Consider the following 18,055-nt stretch of genomic DNA (forward strand, 5'->3'; position numbering starts at 1 on the left):
AGAGAGAGAGAGAGAGAGAGTGTGTGTGTGTGTATGTGTGAGTGAGCATGAGAGAGAGTGTATGGGTTTGAGTAAGCGAGAGAGAGAGAGTGTGTGTGTGTGTGTGTGTGTGTACGTGCTTGTGGATATGTGAGTTTGCCGTTGTGTGTGTGAGAGAGAGAGAAAAACAGAGTGTTAGAGCATGCATGTGTGTGTGTGTGTGTGTGTGTGTGTGTGTGTGTGTGTGTGTGTGTGTGTGTGTGTGTGTGTGTGTGTGACAGCTCTGTCCAGATCCACCGGTGTCTGTACACCCCGCAGGACTGCTTCTGTCTGTTAATTAAGCAAAATGATGTAAACAAGAACTCGTCCTGACAAACTCACCTGCCACCGGAGAGCAATCTGCTTCAACAATTGCCATGAGACAAGAGAACTCACCTCTCACACAAAGGGAAGGCTGCAGTGGCATGACGTGCAATGACTACAGGAATGCCGAGTTTAGGAGGCCTAGCTGACCAGGGTGTCCTTCACACAGTTTGTTATTTTGTTGTGTTTTCATTTGCCCCAGTGGAATCATACATGCAGCCATTTTAGTCGTCTCTAGCCTGAAAACATACTCAGTGAACATGCTCTGAACATGCTATGCTGGTGATGTCAGGAGCTGGTCCCATTGGGGCTGCACCTCTGTACTGTATATACAGTACATACATACAGTACATACATAGAAGACAACAAAATGGTACCAAGGTGAAATCAGGATTTAGGTTTTTGTTTGTACCACGCCAACATAGAAACATGACGAATGACGAAAAGCAGGTTAGAGATGAGATGCATGTGACATGAAAATTAGTGCATCGATAAGATAAAAACAGTTTGGGTTAATTACAGTATTTTTTGGCTAAAGATGGTGCTTACAGAAGTACACAGTAAAACCGGTTGATTGCGCATTATATCCCAAAAGGTAACTACCAGCAACATTCCATTTCTCTATTCATTTCACTGCATTAGAGATCTGCATTAGGAAGTCATGGGACTTTGAATATGACAAAGCACGTGCTCCTTCACATCTTCACAATGCCAGTGGGAACCACAGAGGAACAATCTTCCGTTTTGTTCTAGGATATGCCTCATTCTCTGGGTATGTTTAATTAATGCCAGCTCATTGTGGAACGCTTGTCTCCCAGTGCACTGCAGGGATCAGCATCTTTAATCAACAATCGCCTCTGACAAGGCCCTGGTTCAGTGTGTGTGTGTGTGTGTGTGTGTGTGTGTGTGTGCCATTGTCTTTTGCAGTGTCACTGAGAACCGCAGGCCTCATAGAAATTCATGGGGGGAGAGAGAGAGAGAGAGAGAGATAGAGAGAGAGAGATAGAGAGAGAGAGAGAGAGAGAGAGAGAGAGAGAGAAAGAGAGAGAGAGAGAGAGAGAAGGTGGAACAGAGAGAGAGAAAGACATAAAGTGATGTCTGAGGCCTACGCATGAAAGACTGATCAACTGTGTTTTAGCTTATGCACGACTCGGAAGGGTCGGAGGCTTTCATTAGATGCAGACGCGTTTCTGAATAACTTTCTCCCAAAACGGAGGTGAACTCAGGTCTGTAATCACAGTCTTGGCGTCCTCGCTATGCCCCCCCACCCCCACCCCTATTCACTATGGGACGAGTCTTCTCCCCGCCCCCATTTGGCCCAATCAAGCACCATTACTCCTCTCATAGGGTGCGGAAATGTCACATTTTACATATATTTCACAGAGCCCAAACTCAGCGCAAGTCCGACTTTCTTAATGCCACATGCCAGGGGAGGGTAGAGCTTTTCCTGCCCTAGTTTACTACATTGGTGCCTTCTTAGAACCCAGGCCTCTCAGGTAATTACTGTTCCTCTGCTAGTTAATTTGAACTGGGTGGCACGCCGTCACTCCCCTAATTGGAGCTAATTGGGCTAATTGGCTACAATCCAGATCAGATAAATAGCGCTGACAAATTTAAGTGACAGCGTGACCTTTAAGGAGCTTCTGCCTAATTAACCTTTTAGATGCACACAGGTGTCTCCAGCGATGGCACAGAGATCTAAGTGTCCGTGGAGCACCGTGTGGCGGCCCAAGCCACATAACCCAACTCGTTTGAGTGCAGTGATGATGGGGAGTAATGTTCCGTAAAGAAAGCAAACACTCCATCGAGCGTGTTCTGATGAGCTCGATAAACACACTTCCATTTTGGGATTCCGTATGTGATCATTCGCTCTAAGCACTTTGACATAAAGCATGGTAAACATGTTGTAACACATAGTTTGATGAGCATATGCATCTACACAAAACCAAATAGCAAGCCACATTTTTTAGAACACAACACTGCAACCCTTGACAAAGGCAATCATCTATAACACCCCGTATACAGGGAATCCAAAGGGACGGCTGCATATTTCATCTTTACAACCTTCCACCTGCTTAACCATGCCAATGGAAGGGACTGTTTATGACTTACTTTTAGCATTACTGTGTGTTTACTTGTTTACTGCTTGTTCACAACTTACTATTTAACTCCTTGTTGGGGAGTGTTGTACTGTAGGTCTTCACCATATCCTGAATGGAATAATGTTTCTCTGTGAATGGCTGACCCTTGTAACTGTAAGTGTACGTGGGAGAAGTAAATTCATTCCTTGACAAAAATAAAGATAAATCCTGTTCTATGATCAGGAAAATAAAACAAACGACACATGCATTACACGGTTTCCTCCTCTCCATCATTCAAACCGTAGGGAAGAAATGTCTCTCTTAACTGCGGGAGTGTGTATCAGGTGGCTGATCTTAGAGGAGAAAAACAGAGGGGGAAAGCGGTGTTTAAATGGAAGTCTCATAAACCTCCTCACAAGAGGCACAGTTTAATGTTCAGTTTGCTTAGTGGGCCTTATAAGCAGGCCACGTGTGTGCACAATAAAAGCTTTATACTGCTCAGTGCCAGTCCGTAATTGAATTCCAAGCCACTTACTCTCTGAGACAATAATTTATGAGCCACAGGAAGCAAAAAAGGGAGCCTGGGCACCAAAAAAAAAAGAGATTTTTTTTTTTTCACCAGGATCTGTTAAGTATATAAATGCAAATTCATGAATTAATCACTGGGGGCATTGCGTCTCTCATAGATGGAGAGCAGCTAAGGTGGAAAGTCATAAAGTTTTCTACGATAGCATTTAAATACTTAGAAAAATCAGGTTGCCCAAAACATGCATGCTTTTCTTTTGTTTTGTTCTTTAAATCTCGTTATTAATATCCTCTGCCCTGAGCTCAGTGCACTGCCATTCAAGGGCATCAGTAGCCTCAGTGGGCCTGTGTTAAAGTGGAGACTAAATTACTGCTAGAGCACACAGCAATGTGCTTAAAATAAAGAAAAATGCACATCTGTATTACATTCTTCTCATGCCTAATTCATTTAACTGCTGTTACTCTGCTGTGCTGTCTGCATGTATTGGCACAGCAAACACATCTCAGACACACAGACATGCCACTAATGTGTTGAGTCAGTACACGATTAGGAAGACTAGCCGTTGTTATTTTAACCAGTGAGGTATAATTATGTATGTAATATGCACATAATTCGGGGTGAAACGCAGAGTGGGGTGCTTCTTATAAACGGATCCATCTCCAATACATAATGAATACATCCAATATATGATGAAACTTGAGTGACAAAACCCATGTAGAAGCCATGGAAAACTCTAAATGAGTCACAGCACATAACACCATTTTTTAAATACAAGAACAAGAAAAATATACTTGTATTATATCAATCCAAGTCCAATTAATTTTTGATCATAAAATAAATCATTTTTAGGTACCCCTAAATCATTGTCTCTGCATGGCAATGCGGTAGGTGTGCTACTTGGCTGCTATGAGTAGCACCAGTGCTACAGTGATTACTGAGCTCTATTTCTGAAGCTTCTATACTGCCAGGAACATATGACACATACCCTATTTTGAGAGAAAGTGTGGGTTGGTAGACAGGACCTACCTTCATATACAGTATAATACTGTTTGTAAAAAAGTTAGATCCAGTCGACCGATTTATTAATTTCTGTTTGGACAAGAGGCATTCCATGAGAGAGGATATCCTGGAACAACCTCACTTGCTAGTAATCACGCCGTGTATGATATACTTTAACCGTTGAATTGTACATCAACATTCCGCTGGTTCAAGGTGAGAGAGCAGAATGGCAGGCAGCGATGTATAACATTTCACAGTTTTCGGGTGCGGGAAGGGAGAAAATGGAGTAGAGGGAATGTGCAAATTGATATGTAACGTGGAGACAGGTGAGTACAAATAACTCAACTTGTCTGAAGAGTACTTGACAATATTCATTGTCTGGCAGCACTTAGAGCCGGAAACTCTTTTTTAGGGGTAGAGAACGAATAAATAGAGTTGAAATAAATGAAGGAAAACACAATATGGTGTCTTCAAACTCAATTAGTCGGTAGTAGAACTGCTGTACAAAAGCAACATGACACTTGTGTTCGTTGGGCTGGTAAAGGATCTCCTCATGGCTGTGATTACCTGTAGCACTCAACCTCTGGCCAAATCACAGCTGTGAGGATATCCTTTACTAGCCCACTCTCTCTCTTCCTACTGCTTAAGTACGTTTTAACACATGTTCATTACAGGATTTTTATACAGACCTATGCCATATAGTCTGATTCAGGGCCATGGTTGTCTCTCAGTACCACAGAAAAAAAGAAAAAACCTTTCATGTTGTCAGACCTGCTCAAAAATTTAACAACAGCTCTCTCGATTCACTGACTGAAAGCTGCATGAAGCTGCACAAAGAAAGGTTTGACAGGTCTTACGGAACCTCTAGCATTCTAAAACAATTTGAGATAAAAAAAAAAAAAAAAAACACACTGGGTAAACACACTAAGCCTGCTCAAATTTAGAGTAAAATATGCATCATTTATAAAGAGGGATATCTCATCAGCTTTTTCAGCCCTGAGCTAGGGAACACACAGGACAGCACTGGCAATAAACTAAGACATTTGTCACTCATTTCCCATATTCATCATAACATGACATTCCCAACTATATCTAAAACATTTTTCCATGTGATTTATAAGTCAATTTTAAGTCAAAGCTCTGAAGTAAAACATTTTTTTTTTTTTTTAAACTGGCAACGGTCATCTGTTAAAACTGGCTTCTATGTTCTGCATTTCCCTAAAAATAACAACAACTAAAAAAGGCACAGAGCTAGCAGTCAAAGAATGCCAATTACAAGAGCAGCTTGGAACTCATACCACAACAAAAACATTGGAGGATATTCCCTTGTATATTCAATCTTATCATACAGTATCATTCATCATTCATTCAGTTGGCTTTCAGCATTTTTTCAACAGGCAATTTGTGGTTTTCCTCTCAAAACTAGTGCAAGCTAGTGTTATGACTGAAAGACACATCAGTTTCTGCCTGGGAGCTGGGAGAAAGGCCACAAATATGGCCTCTGGCTCTGTCACTGCACAGAATGACAGCTGGCAACCAAAACTCCAACCCACTGCACGTTCACCAAAAATATCCTAATGATAGAAGTGTTTTGGAAAGCACCAAACTGTGGGTCCATTGTGGTCACATTTTTCCCATGGGCCCATTAGTCCGCGATCGTAGCCGCCTGAGGTACTTCAGATTCCCGGCGTAGCCACAGAGCGTGCATTTTCATTGTCATGTACTCATTTGTTTCGCCAAAAGTTTTTCCCGAGAGGCAGTTTAGGGCCAAGCACTCGCTTCGAAAGCAAGGGCACATAATTCAATAAGCGACATCAAACGGTGAGTAATAACCAAAATAAATCAATTTAAATTTTAAGATGATAATGATGTTTTGAGTAAACATAATTATTTCTCTTTGTGCAAGGTCAGCAGCAGAGGCCATGTTGTGAGTGTGGAGATGAATCGGTTCAGAGAGCTGAACAGTTTCCAGATGGTGGTGTCCTCGAACTTGCACGACTTGTTGTTCGATGGCTGCATTTTTTTTGTTTTGTTTAAGGGGATAGTTAGATCAGCCTGGCATGAATATGGGACTTCACTACCATTACTTCCCCAGGAATCGTCCAGGCTTCAGGGGCCTACGTCCCTATGGTGACAGAGCTAAAGCCAGCACCATAATTAATTCTAACAAGGCAGTCTCACAAACTGCACTCCAACTTGAGAAGTTTTGCAAATGTTCTACCCTTTACTTGCATTTCAAACAAGAACATACTTTATTCATACTATCTAACCTCAATTTTTGTACAGACAGCATCCATTAGCAAACCTTTACAAACTGCTCACTTACAGACCTAAAGTTTCCAAGCTTAATTTCCAAAGAGGATTTCAGTGCCTCTCGACAGCATATCCCCAGGGCCGAGTTTAAAGTCATCTGCAGCTTTCAGACCCTTCTTCTGTTCATTTCCTCTGCCTTATATGGACTGGGGGGCTACAGAGTATTGAGTTTCCCAACATACTGTATCCAGCCCTTTCAACAAAAAAACAAAAAAAAAGATAAAGAAAAAGAAAAAAGAATCCAGCCATGCTCTATACATCAGAGGAACTGAGATGTGACTATTTATTATGTTCTGGCTCGAGCTAATATTGACAGTCTGGTGGAGTGGGTCTCCCTGCCAATCGACCAGGCAGAGACAGTATTATTGCCACAATCCATTTTCAATCTGAATCTGCCCAGCTGAAGTCACAAGCCCCTATACTAGGTCTGCTGAAGGGTGTGAAAACGGCAGCTTCTCAGGTCATTTTTCCATCATGTCATCACCAGTGGCCCTGCTGTTCCTTGGGTTCTTGAGCTCTGGACGCCTGAGAACGTTTTGTGGCATCGCAAGCACATGGCCAGTGTGTCCCTCTCCGAACCCCCGGTACCCACAATTCCCCTGGCTGGCGTTCCGGAGCACAGTTAGCGGTGGCGGTGTCCTCAGCAAAGGGGCTGCGGTCACTTGCTGCTCCGCTGAGCCTCGGGGGCTGTGACAGATTGCTCACTTGGCCTGGACGAGGAGGAAGAGGAGGAGGAAGAGGAGGAGGAGATGGAGGAGGAGGGCTAGAGTCAGAGTCTCCTCTGGGCTCGAGTGGAGCAGCGTGACCGCTCTCAGTGGACACACACACATACTCTTGAGCACACATGCACACACTCATACACACATTTATACACACAAACCCACACACACACATACCAATGTACCCATATGTCCTTTTGTACACTGACAGATACATTCACACAAACCACATGTGTACACAATGTTTTTATTCTATTTAATGTACCTTATGTGTTCTTTTAGTTATGCTTTTATTCTATTCTTATGTACCTTATATGTTCTTTTAATTATGTTTTATTCTATTTTTGTGTACTTTGTAAGTTCTTTTAATTATGTTTTTCACTTAATCATTTTACTTTAATTATATGGTTTATCTCTTCCCTGGTCACCTCTGTGTATTAAATGTGCTGTATAAATAAACTTGGCGTGCCTCTTTCTCTCTCTCACACACACATCAAGTTACCAACTGGAGAGGTCACATTCACACTCAGGCCCAGTAACACACACATTAAGTGTGTACACTTGGGCAAAAAAAACACACACACACCCACACCCACACACACACACACCCACACACACACACACACACACACACACACACACACACACACACACACACACACACACACACAGACACACACACACACACACACACACGTACCATGGAGGAGAGGAGGGAAGATAACATCTTATCATCTTCTCTTTTCCAAAAAACGCCCAAGCAGGGCACTGGCTGCTAAATATAGAGCCGGGCAAAACGCACAGACTGGACAGAGACAAAGAGTTTGCGCTCACACACACACAAACACACACACACATACACACATTTCCTCTTCCACCGCGCGCTGAACTGCATCTGCAGGGGTTAAGCGTGTTGCTTCTTGGCTCGAGGAGTTCGTCATTTTTTATATGATGCCCATCCTTCATGCAGAATCTCAGCCAGACATTTTCCGTGGAGCCTGGTGCTGACAGACTAAACTAATGCATGCAGCGCTAGCATCCCAGCGCAACATTATTCATCACTATCTGCATGAGAATACTTTGGCAACGGAAAAAACTAAGAACCGAATGCAATGCCTTTTTATCTCGCCCACAGGTAATTCATTGTGATCATTGCGCCTTTTGTCATTTATGGTTATTTAAGGGGCTGTGGGTGGACCATTATCAATTCTTTCTCTTTCTCCCTCACACAAAATTGGAAAAGCACCATAGAGGAGCTGGCGTAAATCCTAGAGGAAATGAAGGCCACAATTTTACCCTGAAAAAATATATTGCATTTTTCTGCTCTACCGCTAGGCAGAAACACAGACCAGAACACAAAATTACTATTGAAAAAGCAATGTTTCCAGCTTTTAATGTTTCAAAGGAGCATTAGGCATTGAATTTCCTCTACTCATGGAAAAAAACAGACAACAAAAAAAAACTTTTTTGCAAGTCACTATCTCTTTGAAGCGATCGTGGGGAATTAGGCTTGGCAGTTAATGTGCAGCACAGCACGTGTCTGTGGCACTCGTAGCCTGAGGGCTTGCTTTGGGCCCTCAAGTGTAGGGATTAAGCAGCATGCTCCTCCTGTTTCAATCTTTTATGTGCAAGTTTATTTTGCTTCTCTCTCTCTCTCTCACTCTCTCACGCTGTCTCTCTCTCTCATTCACTCTCTTCCCAATGTGTGTTGTTTTTTCCTCGGATCCCTTTGTAATGCTCTGGAATCCCCAATAGGGAGTCATCCCTCTAGTGTTTCCAAAAGCAGCAGCCCTCAGCCCCCTACCTTCCCAGCATGCCTCACTGACTAGGAGCCCCTCAGCTCTCCTCGTCTACCCGTTGCCTCCCAATGAGCTTAGCAGTAAGCTGGCAGCTGAGAGCCTGGGACCCACCATCCAGACTCCCAGCACTGCGCCCTCGCCGGGTAGGGAAGGAAGGGGAGAGTAGAAGAGGGGTGGGGAGGGGAGATGCTCCACTCTACCACACATGAGCGTCTATCTCAGATCCTCTTCTTCTACTTCTACTGCCCGCACTATTAGAGTGAGGTGGGGAGTCCAAAGGTGCTGGGGCCGGGGGTGACACAGCAACTTGTCCTGCAGGTGGCCGGCTGGCCAATCACAGAGCTCCCGTTGTTTTCACAGGGCCGTCTCAATCCACAGCAGCTGTCAAAATACTTCCTACAGAACCGGGGCCTGGCTCAGAGTGAAAACAGAGCCGTGTTTTTCATAAATATATGAATTATTGAATAAATAAATGAGGGCGGGAAACGAAATAAATCTCTGGAATGTGCCCGAAACAAAAGTCCGGCATCCGCGAGTGGAGCAGAGGGAGAAGGAAGAAAAACAAAGGTAGGACCAAGCTCCTTTTTTCTGAGACAGCCCACCCTGGCCTAATGAGGTCCTACGTCAGGGAGCCAGCGTTATTCTTCAGCACGTGCCCCGCGGCCCAAAAACACTAATAACCCCTCTGTTACCGACCAGAGTCCTGGGACTCTGTTTTTTGGCTAAAGCCTTACTCAGGCAGGCCACTATGTGCTTTTCTCCTGGATCACATTCCAACCCTAACCCCCACCCCACCCTACTCTAATCCCACACGTGTTCTCACTGCAAATTAGTGAGCTGGTTCAGCACTGTAATGTAAACTGGGCAGTAGAACATCACCCTAAGACCAGCCAGCTCCGTCAGACGACCAGGTCAGGCACGCGTCCCTTTGACACACACACACACACACACACACACACACACACACACTCCTCAGCCCTGACTGTTGATAATCCCCTGCTCCATGCTATCGGGTGAACTATGAGAGCTAAGGATTGTCATCCCACCCCCCTCCCTATCCTCCTTTTCTGAACGGAGCTCAATCTATTTGACTCCCTGTGGCCGCGGCGGCGGCGGCTGCCGCTGCAGAATAAAGCAGATTCATAACTCATGTGGACCAGATGGTGGGGAGAGCGCAGGAGAGGGCCAGCAGCTGGAGGAGAGCGCCATCACGGCTGTCTCGGCCAAAGCTCCTGGTCTCCGGCCAGCTTCATTAAGGCTCCCTCCGTGCTCTGATGCGCTCTGTTCAGCTCTGCTCTGGCTGTCTCTACTCTGGCTGTCTCTACTCGTCTCCAGTGTGGAGGAACGCTCTGGACACAGGTGACATTTGCAGAATAATCTCCCTCTTAGCAAATGAGGGCATTTCAATGACGGACAAGTTTTTTGAGGCCTATTTGGCCGACAAACTTGAGTCATTATGCGACGTCCCTGCCTGAAATGGAAGAGATATGGCAGCTGTGCCTAACAATGATGGCATCTGTCCCCAGCTTCTGCATTTTCATACTAATCATCAAGCCATCAACTCAAATATGTTGGGGGAGGAGAGGTGAACTTTGCCTGATTCTTACAAAACAATCATATTTTACCAGATTCAGTTCCAGTTCCATCAAACCCACACACTTTTCTGAAGTTTTGTTTATCATCTCAGCATCTTTCCCTCAATTAGAAAAGCAGAAGAGACAGCAGCAGTCAAAATAAGAAGGTTTTGGAAAGACAACATTCATATTGCTTCTCTTCTCTAAAAACAGATGTACTCGGAATTGGTACTTCTGAGTGTCTACTTTCTGTGTCTGCAAAATTGTGATCAAACTAGCAAAATATATTGTATATTTTTTTTGCAAAATTAATACAAATTTTATACTTGACAGAACCAAGCTGGAACACGATAAATATCTGCATTGTTGATGTCCTGCAAAATATTATTCATTTCTTTGTCTGATGGTGAAGGCTGACTGCTGCCTTGAATAGGGAATCATATTCTTCATTTCCACATTATTTGAGAGCAGGGGGAATCAAGGTTGAAGATCAAAATGACACACTGAGAGAGGGAGAGAAACAAGGAAAAGACTAAAATGTCAAACTAGGGAAAAACACACTCACCACAGAGCGCAAGCCATTCTCCTTGACCAGCTGCAGAGAGTTTTTGTAGCAGGCCTCAAGGTCCTCTCTCTGGGAAGAGCCCACAAGTCCTCTGGCTATGGGTCCCACTGTGTGGATCACATCTGTCAGAGAACAAAGCACATACCAGAGTTATTAGTTGCTAAAATGTACACCATTTACATTGCAGAGCATGTATAAATACAGACTAAACTGTTAAGAACAGAGGAACAGAAGAATGAAACTGTTGAGAAGAGTTCCAGACAGCTCTAAGAGTATTGGGAGAAATGCAGACGGACTGGCAAAGGCATTTTAAAACTGCAGGGGGCACAACACTGTTAATAGTCTATTGTAGTTTTTCCATTCCTTGGTGTCCATTGAAAGACATTGTTAAATCACTCTACAGGATTTGTATAGGTTGAAGATAGTGTACTACTGGCCTAGAAACCAGTTAATCTCTGAGGATTGTGAGGCTTCTCTTCTCATATTCAAGAAATATTACCGTGAAAAACAATAATTCCGTTTGTCTTCACAATGGGAGGATGGGGACATTCTGAACAACCCCAGTGCCCAAAATGAGCACATTTATTCAGTTAATGAAATGGCGGAGCAGATAGAAAATCAATTACATGCCTCTTTTATCCTATCTATTGAAATATCCCTATCTCTTCTTGGCCTTGCTCTCTTTGTGCACAGCAATGTGTGTGGCTGTCAATCACATTTATCCTTGTCGGACTCGGCCAGACAGAGGAATGTACTGTGCTTTAACTGAATCATGATAGTGATGACAGGAAAATAAGACGAAGGTAAGCACTGATTTGACAAAGAAATAATGCGTCCTTTCTGCTAGTCTCCTTGAGGCCTCCTTACAGGGCTGAGGGGGCTATGTAACAATAATAAACAGGGCTGTTCAGTCAACACCTCTGACCCTCTAAAGCCGTACAGCCACGTCAGGGCCCTCTCACGCACACACACGCACACATGCACGCACACACACACACACGCACGCACACGCAAACGCACACGCACACGCACACACACACACACACACACACACACACACACACACACACACACACACACACACACACGCAAACGCAAACACATAGACACACACGCACACACACACACACACAAATTCAAGCCCACGTGTGCACACACACAAATGTGTATGCACACTTGCAACTGGAATGCTCTCAGTCACACTGTCCCAACATTGTGTCCTACAACATCCCTATTTGTCTCTCTCAGTGATTTAGCATCTGACTAGACACAGGCAAATAGGACATGTTGAGAGCGAGAGAGAGAAAGAGTAAGAGAGAGAAAGAGAGAGAGAGAGAGCGAGAGAGAGAGAGAGAAAGAGAGAAGGTGGGGGGGTTGGTAAGGGGAAAACAGAAAGATCTGCTTATTAAGGAATAAAAGCTTTCTCAATTATTAATGTGTTCTCCCCACATTTCATTTCAGTTCACAAGCGACAAGATGGGTTTCAGAGTCAACCACAATGGCATGAATACAATAGCTTATGTGACACACACCAGCATCCGCACGCACACACACAAACACACACACACACACACACACACACAGACACACACACACAAGTAAGCAATTGCAATACAAGATGAAGGATGTGTTGTTTCTTCTGAAAAACATAAATAACATTTATAAATATTTCACACATGTCATTATAATTCCTTCAATAACCTTATTGCTTCATAGCCATGAATCTCACTTCATGCCCTATTAAAGATAGATAAGCCACGACTCATTAATTTGGAATTTCTTTCATCAAATAACCAGTTATGCCGATTCAAATGTTAAACTCTGTTAAAAATGCATTCAGCAAATTCAGAGGCTGCAGTGACAATGGGAAGACTTGATTGTCTTATTTCCTGTAGCACTTCTCATTTAAAATCCAGCAGAAATGTTCTGCCGTGCATTGTGTCGCCCTAATGTCTGCCCTCAAACTCTAGTGTTCATGATTCTACACAGGAATCTCCCGGAAATCTGCTGATGCACTTAGGACCATTTTATGCTATGCATTCAGCTGCGGAGAAATGTACAGGCACAAAGTGAAGGCAATATGTTCAGATCTAATCTTCACCAGTGTTCTGCGCAGTGTTTTTTTGTGATACAAATGGTGCTTAACACAGCAACTTTCCTAGGCAGGCATGCAGGCCCTGTGTGTTCTCCGCTCTGCTGATGTTGGACACTAATGGCAATAAGCCACAGTGAGGTATCGTGGCCCAGCCCAGAGCAGCTGGAACAGCCGAGTATGATCCTTGTGTAACAAAGCCCAGTCCAGTTGTTTTTTCATATGTAATTAATGTAAGGCCACACGGCCACAGCAGCGACATGCCAATTAGCGTCTGCCCAAAGTGGTAGACTAGGCCGCTGGTGAATTGATGAGGAGGCAAAGCCCTGCTCTTTGCTCATCACACAAGGAGCAAGACTTGTACCCAGGCCGAGCTTCCTCCCTTTCCACATCTCTCAAGGCATTATTTACATCGTAATTACCGGGGTGTAACACAGTGGCCTGGAAAAGAAGCAGGAGCTTGGGAAGTTGGGGCAAACTTATGCAGATTTTCTCTGGAAAATGCCTTGCCCTTCAAAAAATAGAGGACCCGAACAAAGCCCTTTGGAAATGAAAGGCGATTCACAGTTTTTATAACTTTAGAACAGAAATCTCATGTTATGTAAATAAATGATTTTGTATAAATACATGCAAATCCATCCAACAAAATAGCATAAATCATTCAACAAATGCATGATGATGATAAAACAACGGTTGTATACCAAAAAGAAAAGAGACACCATTTATAATAGCCATGCATGACTTTGGAACAAGCTCGGAGGCAAGTACACAAAATACAACCATTTTCCATCTGAATGAATAAATGGTAATCTAAAACCAAACCTGGTTCGGTTCGTGGATAAAGTGATGGCTACATATGACAATTTGCTAGTTTTCAATGCATACATAACATCCACCTACCGGTGACAAAACAGAAGAGTGTACTAAATAAGAGTGTGAAGGTAAGTATGAATCACATGGCATTAACCCACAAGGCATCTGGCTTGTTTTTACAAAGCTTGAAGGATATCTAGCCCCTAGTTGCTGACACAATGAAAAGCATCATCTGTCTAGCATCTCACCCAGCTGATCTGGGTACATATGCAGTCAATTAGCAACTGCTGAGCAAGTGGGTCAGCAACAGCAAAGCTGAGTTCAACTATGCGACTCATCCAGATAGCCTGCATTCTTTATAGAGGGCTAATGATGACTGACGGTAGCAGACGTCTGCGGAATCTCACCGCACAGACAGACGGCTCCACATCGCTTTGGGGGGGCTTGGGGTGCCGGTGAGGTGGTGGCGAGAACGCAGAGGTGGGGGCACTCAGGCTCAACGTTAAGCCTGCCCTTTCAATCTCAGGGTTAACTTTTAAATGTGATTTCATTTAAGATCCTTCATAATTGTGCGCGTAATTGCCGCTGCTTGCATTCCGCCTGAGCGGCGATATTAAATTATGTTAATTAGGCTGTAACTATTGACCATTTCACGAGCATGATGTAGTGTAATTACAGACGGTCACAGTCTGCTCTCTCCCATTTTTGGGCCTCGCCAAAGTCACCTCCAGCCCCATCCCCCATGTCTGGCCCTCAGTGTTCTGGTCTTTCAGTGGTCAAGTGAATCGCAGACACACAGGGGTCCTACCCTGCCCCCACTGAGAGGGGTGGATCATCGAGGTCAAGTCTAAGTGATACCGCAATCGCAGCGAGCGGTAAACTGTATCCTGTAAACAGCTGGAGCCGGCCTAAATTGTCCACCGTCTCGTCCTGAAGCGAAGTAATCAACCATGCAGACGGATCGATAGCACTAGCAGCCATAGGCGGGGCTGTGCACATGTGAACATCAGTCTATGTTTCCAGCTGCGGGGTCACAGCAGGGGCAGGCATAGGCGCTGGCCCCTCTGCAGCACGCACACCGCCCCCGGGTTGCACACGTGTTGGCCATCACGCCCAGGCTTCATGAGGTTCCCGACAATTGGTTTTCCAAGTCTTCCTAACTAATATACAGTGGTTTGCACGCATGGGGAAATGGGGAGCCAGGGGGTCACATAAGTCACCCCCTAATGATATACAGTAGCCAAATTAACCAGCATTGCGGCAGCCATCGACACACGTGTCAGCCAGGCACAAAATGGAGGCACACTGGGATCGATTCACCCTCTGCCGTAGCTCTTAACTCAAACAGGCCACTGGCGAGACATTAATTCCAATGAAGCATGCTGTGATGGCGGTTCCTGCACGGCTTGTTTGTAGATATGTTTTCCCCATTGGGATGCTTATGGGCTCCATCCCAAGGAAACCTGTCAGGCATGTGCTGCAATCTCAGAGCAGTCGTTAAATATGGATGATCTAGCATGGAAGACGCGGAGAATGCCAAAAAATATTATGCCTTAGGAAAAGAAATCTCCCTACTTTATATTTTTATCACTTGCACTGGCAACACAAAGGGTTGCCCTTAACATTAAGATACTATTGTGATGTTTTCTTAAAAAAAAAAAAAAAAAAGGTGTTTGCATTGTTGCAAATGTGTGCAACATTTGCTAGGGTTTAATCATGCAAATGAACCCTGTTTGCCCAAGTCTGTTGTGTAAAAGAGGCAGGCTCCTTACTTGATGCATTTATATCCTTTGGATAGAGGCATTTCATTTGCTTTCATTTCTGCATAAAAAACTCTCAAAATGATTTAATAAATAACTTTGCACTGAACAGTGAAAAAACAAAACAAAGGACACAGTGTGAGGTACCGAATCAGCACCAAATTACTGTCACAGGCTCACAAAAAACAGAGTCTGCTTGGCTAAAAATACTGCGCCACACTGACGAGAGCACTTTATGACATCTTGTTACATCTCAAGTGCGAGCAGCGAAGCATGTCCTCTTTTGGCAAGAATGGTACATAATGGAGGCTAGGTGGATTGAGTAATAAAGCAAGAGATGTGAGTCTGGTGTGGCACCTCAGCTCAATCAGCCAGCATAATGCACACAATCACCTCAGGCTGAGAGGGAGTCGAGGGCACTTACGTAACCGAGAGGATCTGCGGAGGTTACATGGACGCACTCTTGATTACAGCCATCTTTTTGTCCCCCCAACATATGCTCCTCGCAATTGGTGTCTCTTTTTTTTCTTCTTCTTCTTTTGATGGCACCGGTGTACTTTGACTAATTCACAATGATCACAAGAGGAGCTGAATGAGCTTTGTGTGCCGTTGAGAAAAAAAAAACAGGATTCGTCTGTGTAGGAGAGCTGAGGTAAGACAAAAGGAGCTCTCTCTTCAAGGCCTGGGAAGCGGTCCCCTACTGATGGACAGTGTGCCTTAATAAGGCATCAGCTCAGGAGTTCAGGAAACAATTGTAGATGCATTGCAGAACCTGGCAGAACTAAGAACACAAGCCCACTCTTGCAGTAGGTTAGACTCTGACAGCGTAAGAAGTAAAGACGTCTAAAGCAGACTTGCGCTGTATCAGCATTCATAAACACTCTACAATCAACACTAAATATTTAATTAATATTGAGCAATTAGCCTATGTGAATATGAAATTGGTTCCTAATAAAAATTCCTCAAGAAATTTAAATGCATATTAGTGGAGTGCACACAGCACCACAACAAAGTCACTTTCACACCTTAAAGAAGCATAGCTTTTCCTTTCATCATGTTTTCATTAACACTTACTGTTATTTATTTTGGCAGATGCTTTTATCCAAAGCAGCTAGCAGAAAAGGGATTTGTTTTGACTGTGTTTTGCTACCCAGGAAACAAACTCAAGGCCTTGCACTGCAAGCGACTTGCTAAACAAGCTTGGCTGCAAGCACGTCGTTTCAGCTCGTGCAGGAGCATATCCTCATTGTGACACCATTGTGACTCTAGCAGTGGGCTGTTCCTGCAGTAATGTTTAGGGTATGAAGTTGTACTGTGACAAACAATAATAATGTATGATATTCATTTTGACGCAGCAGTTTGACACTCCGTAGGGAGGTGAGACTGAGCACCCACCAGTGCGAGAAGCGTAATGACACTTCGCCCAAACATGGGACTGAGATGGTTGACGGTCACAGAGAGACACCTTCAAGCTTGCATAAGGCACAACAGAACCACCCCCACCCCAAACACCAGGGATCTCTCCATCGCCATACGGCTTTGAGGCTGACGGGCGGAGTCGAGCCGAGTTGAGTCGAGTGGAGTCGGGCAGGTGCGCCAGCTGCTTCTCTCGCTGCTGATACAGGATTGATTGGGAGGGACATCAAACGTCACCTTCAAACAGCGCCTCGGCAGCCTGCTCGGGAACAGCTCAGACGGGCCAGGGGAAGGCAGCCCTCCGCACCGGGGGAAACACTTCAAAGGAAGCTGCTTCTTCTTTTTTTTTTAAAGCAGTCTGACTTCACTTGGCAAAAATACAAATTATTTAGGGGATAATTGCTATTTATGAATCATACTTTGGCAGGCTTGAATGTCTCCTGTAAATTGTGACATAACATTTTAATAATCCTCTACCCTCACTCACTTTTTTTAGAAGCGACAAGTCAAACCAGGATATGCTGAATAAGGAATAGGACATAAGAAGAACAAAAGTTTTAAAAAGTTTGGAATCAAAGTCTGACTCTTTTATAAGTCTCATCTGACCACCTAGTTAATATCTATTCTTCTGTAGGACCTTTACAGGGCAATAACTTCAGACTTAATCCGATTCTCGTATAAAACGTACCTACTCCTGATGCCTCTAACAGTGCAAGTCAGCACTCTCTGGCTCATGCCACTACACTCGGTCTTAAACAGCCTCCCTGTGACGACATTCTAGGCAATGCCAGACCGAAGGGAGACCTGAGAGACACTGTGAGGGAGACAGGACCGGTTGCAGTGAGACAGGACCTGTGAGTGAAACAGAACCTGTTGCAGTGAGACAGGACCTGTGAGTGAAACAGAACCTGTTGGAGTGAGACAGGACAGAGTCTCAAGAGCACAGAGTTCAGGAAAAACTTACAGTGGGACTAATTTATGAAGGGAGGGAGGATGAGAAAGCAAATGACTCGTGGTTCAGAAAGAATGCCAGAGAGTAGGGAGAGGAGGGATAGA

General features: G+C 44.3%; 1 protein-coding gene across 4 annotated transcripts in view; it reads right to left on the minus strand.

The window, feature by feature from the left end:
• The window catches only part of macrod2 (mono-ADP ribosylhydrolase 2), a 444,340-nt gene that overhangs the window by 131,686 nt on the left and 294,599 nt on the right, over positions 1–18,055 (minus strand). For all 4 annotated transcript variants that reach the window (XM_080848946.1, XM_080848947.1, XM_080848948.1 and 1 more), the window contains exon 6: positions 10,919–11,040. In XM_080848946.1, coding sequence (XP_080705072.1) covers positions 10,919–11,040 — 122 coding nt within the window. The remainder of the gene's footprint in view (positions 1–10,918; positions 11,041–18,055) is intronic.

The sequence above is a fragment of the Sprattus sprattus genome, assembly GCF_963457725.1.
Source record: "Sprattus sprattus genome assembly, chromosome: 12".
In the NCBI taxonomy this organism is placed as follows: Eukaryota; Metazoa; Chordata; class Actinopteri; order Clupeiformes; family Clupeidae; genus Sprattus; species Sprattus sprattus.